The 4,174-nt window shown below is 36.7% G+C and overlaps 1 protein-coding gene across 1 annotated transcript; it reads left to right on the top strand.

The window, feature by feature from the left end:
* Positions 1-203: 203 nt before the first annotated feature.
* LOC132187866 (uncharacterized) lies at positions 204-2,714 on the top strand. Its single transcript, XM_088513346.1, has 4 exons — positions 204-452; positions 631-661; positions 1,712-1,866; positions 2,392-2,714. Exons 1-4 carry the CDS (start codon positions 416-418, stop codon positions 2,712-2,714), a joined length of 546 nt encoding a protein of 181 aa, XP_088369472.1. The 5' UTR covers positions 204-415.
* Positions 2,715-4,174: the final 1,460 nt, after the last annotated feature.

Genomic DNA, 4,174 nt, shown 5'->3' with positions numbered 1-4,174 from the left:
TAATAAGTTCAAATAAAAAAAATTAAAAAGTGGACAATCAGCGTCAACATTATAGGTTGACGCTGATAGTATGGTTATCAGCGTCGACTAAGTCGACGCTGATATAAAAATATGTCAGTTTGGTACAAATTAGAAGGCGCGGCAGATCCATTGGCGTGGCGGGTGAAATTTTTGGAAAATTTTTTTTTGTATCTCCCCCTTTTTTCTTCTTCGCCTCTCTAACCCATTCTTCTCATGTTATCCGCTGCCTTCTGCAGTTCTGCACAATACCAGGAGAGAGAGCTAGAGAGAGAGAGAGAGAGAGAGAGAGAGATCGACACAAGAGAGAGAGAGAGAGAGTGACGGACAAACGGAGATTGACAGATGAAACCGCGAGAGAGAGAGAGATGTGATTCAAAGTTGCAGACACACAACCATGTATTTTCTCCCTCTAGTTGCAGACGCACAGCTAGGTTCTCTCTCATTCGGTCCTCTTTCTCGTTCTCCTCTCTCTCTCTCTCTCTCTCTCTATATTTTGTTTTCTCAGGTTTTATTCAATTTTTTTACGTTAATCTCAGATCTGACTTTTGGTCTGTGATATGATATATATCTCTTTGTCTCTCTCACTAATGAACATTTGTCTTTCTCTAGTTGCCGAGCAAGGAAGAAAGAAGAGCTTCGGGTAAATTTTCTTCCTCTTCGTCTTCTCTCTTTTCGTAACTGTCCGAAATTCTCTCTCGTCGAAACCCTGTTTTCTCATGCTTTGGTTTAATTTCGAATCTTGGTGCATATTTCTGAAATTTACGCTTCATGTTGGCATACCTATGGATGATTTGAGAGTATTTTGCTAATTTTGGATTTGGGGATGAAAAATTGTAGAAACCCACCCCTATTTGTTTTTTGTAGAAGCCCCTAGTATGTGGAATTTGAGGATTATTGGCTCAACGCTAATGGTGGGTGTTGTTTTGATTTTGGGATAATTTCTTGATTTGATTTTGTGTGTTTCTTGATATGGGATTTTATTTTGGGGACCCTATTCATAAATGTTCTTAATCATTTATATGGAATTTGAGGATTATTGGGTCAACGCTAATGGTGGGTGTTGTTTTGATTTTTGGATAATTTCTTGATTTGATTTTGTGTGTTTCTTGATATGGGATTTTATTTTGGGTGCCATTTGAACTACATCTTATTGGAGATGTTTTGTGGTGAAATTATATTTGCGGTATTTTGAGGTGAATTTTTCTAGATTTTTGATACTGAAAATTCCGGCACTTATTTTGAAGTTTATTGAGGCTGTGCTTTGTCCGGTTCTGTAATTCTCTGTTTGGTTGCTGAGAAAACTGAGGAAATACGAAAGAAAATGGAACCCCTGATCAACTCACCTAACCAGTGAAAGTTTCCTTATGCATGCATAGTTTATTGTGTGAATAAATGCTTAGAATTTGAATTATTGGTTTTTTTTGTTTTTGCTTGCCTTTTTGTAGGACTGAAATGATATTAACTGTGATTGATATATGCAACATTTTTAGTTGAAATTTGGTGATAATCATGCCGGACGTGCAGGTCCTTGTGAATGATTTCCTTAACAACCTTAAAAAACGGTAAAATCTTCAGCACTGTTTGTATAGCTCCATAGATGGTATACGAAGGCTATGTTTAAGATACTATAAGCTCATTTATATATGTTAGTTTGTTATTTACTTCTTTTTTGGATAATTTGTGGTTCCAGTAAAATTGAGGGCTCGCAGGCCACAGCAAGGCAGACGGCCGAATTGCTTCGGTCGGTGATTTCACAGCAGCGAGTGTCGTACACAAACCAGGCTGGAGCTTTGATGGATGCTGTAAGGGCAGTTGGGGAGCTGCTGATTGCTGCAAATCCTGTGGGTAGGTGCATGGATAGTCTGTTTATTATGACTAGAAATTATGTAGTAGTATATTTTCTTGAGGGAACTTCATCAATTAATGAAGATCATGTTATGTAGGGCCTGTAACTTTTCTAGTCCAACAAACAGTTAACTATGAAATCAAGGCATAAAGAAGTTATTAATACTATTCCTTTGAATTTAAATGCTATTGTATGTTTCCATTTTCTCAGAAATAATATACTTTAATTTATGAATAGCAGTGCTACTTATTCTTAAATTTGATGTGTGAAACATGTGATACTATGGTTTTGTAGTTTTAAAATGCTTACTTAATCGGGCTCCTTATCCTTGTCTGATTCTTCAGTATTGCTGATGGATATTGTACAATCACATGAATAGAATGGTTATCATGAAGGGATACCTTGCTTGTTCTTGTTCTTGTTCTTGTTCTTCTTTTTTATTTTTATTTTTATTTTTTACTTACATGGAGTGTTAAGATCTATCTTTGTTTTCTTATGATAATATGTTATGTACATAATTGCAGAGCTTGCTGTCGGTAATATTGTGAGGCATGTTTTGCACATTATTAGGGAGGAGGATCTATCTCTCACAACGGCTGCTATTGCTGGTTTGGGCGTATCCGCTGTTAGTGATGATGATGATGATGCTGAGCACAATGATCATCCAGTTCTATCAGCTGCTTCTCTTGCTGCTGCTGCAAGAAGCACTTTGCGTCCACCTTCCTTGCAGACCCTTCTTGAGGATGTGCCTGACTCAGCAGCTGTTCCTCACACTTCTTCCTCTGGGGGTGATTCTGATGGAAAAAGCAGATATGAGCTTAGCAGTTTTTATTTTATTCAGTTATAATATTGTTGTTATTGCTAGTTCTCTTACAGTCATATTTTTATTTAAAGCGATTAGTCTTGGAGATTGCTTGAAGAAGTTGACTATGAACTTACACTTTGATGTTGGAAGAGAAATATTACATATTCCCACCTTCAACTTTTCTAGCTTTTTAGCAAGTTTATCATCATTGCAGTTAACACGTGGTGATGACTTGATATGCTTTGCCCTGCCCCAATATCCATTTCCACAAACAGAACAAAGATCATAAAATTCAACCAAAGAATGTCTATCTCCAAAACCCAAAGCTGAGTTCATGTTGATAATTGGAAAATATTACATTTCTTTGGAATGATTTAAAGTCTTTCAGAACTAAAAAAGTTGGTGAATTATGTAAATTAATATTTGTTGCCATAAAGGAACTAGAGCCACAAAGTAGTACTCCAATAGAGAGATAAGAAAAGTGTCATTTCGCTACAAGGTAAATCTTAGCAATGATAATAGTATGCTTTAATGTTCCCTGGTTCTGCGATCGATCGCAATACCAGAGGGTTTTCAAGTAGGTTTTTTATATTTTGCGATCGATCGCACTCCAAGTGTGATCGATCGCAAAATGTCGAAAACCTACTGGTACTGCGATCGATCGCACACGATTGTGCGATCGATCGCAGATTATTTCTTTTTTAATTTTTTAGGACCATTAGGGTCCACTTTGTGGATGCTAATGGTTAACTATCAGCGTCCACTTTGGTTTGGACGCTGATAGTTAATTTTTTTTAAAAAAAAAATTGAGGACCATTAGGGTCCACTTTGTGGACGCTAATGGTTAACTATCAACGTCCACTTTGGTTTGGACGCTAATAGTTAATTTTTTTTAAAAAAAATTTGGACCATTAGGGTCCACTTTGTGGACGCTAATGATTAACTATCAGCGTCCACTTTGGTTTGGACGCTGATAGTTATTATTATTATTATTTTTTTAAATGACCATTAGGGTCGACAAAGTGGACCCTAATGGTTAACTAAAAGTGGACGCTAATGTCTGACTATTAGGGTCGACTTTCGCTTCCGTTTACATCATCTATAGGGTCAAAACATTGCGACTTTTAGGGTCGATAAAGTGGACGCTAAAAGTGATCATTAGGGTCGACTTTTAAGTGGACCCTGATAATCAGACATTTGATCATTAGGGTCGGACTATTAGCGTCGACACCTTTAGGGTCGACAAGTCGACGCTGTTGGCAACAGCATTCACTTTAGAACCTTGAGGGGCGACTTTGAGTCGCCCCTAAATACCTAATTTCTTGTAGCGAGTGTAAAAATGAAACCTGAATAGGAAAAAAGTTTTAACTAAAAAATTATTATTTCTTATTTTGGCTATCTCCTTTTCTAGTATTAGTTACTCCCACTATTTTATTTAAATATATATTTTTTTCTTTTTCAAATCACCTACGTTATAAAATTGTGTACACGCTTTATCAAGA

Source organism: Corylus avellana, chromosome 2 (genome assembly GCF_965113065.1).
Source record: "Corylus avellana chromosome 2, dhCorAvel1.hap1.2, whole genome shotgun sequence".
NCBI classification, from domain to species: domain Eukaryota; kingdom Viridiplantae; phylum Streptophyta; class Magnoliopsida; order Fagales; family Betulaceae; genus Corylus; species Corylus avellana.
This window is presented reverse-complemented; position numbering and strand designations above follow the sequence as displayed.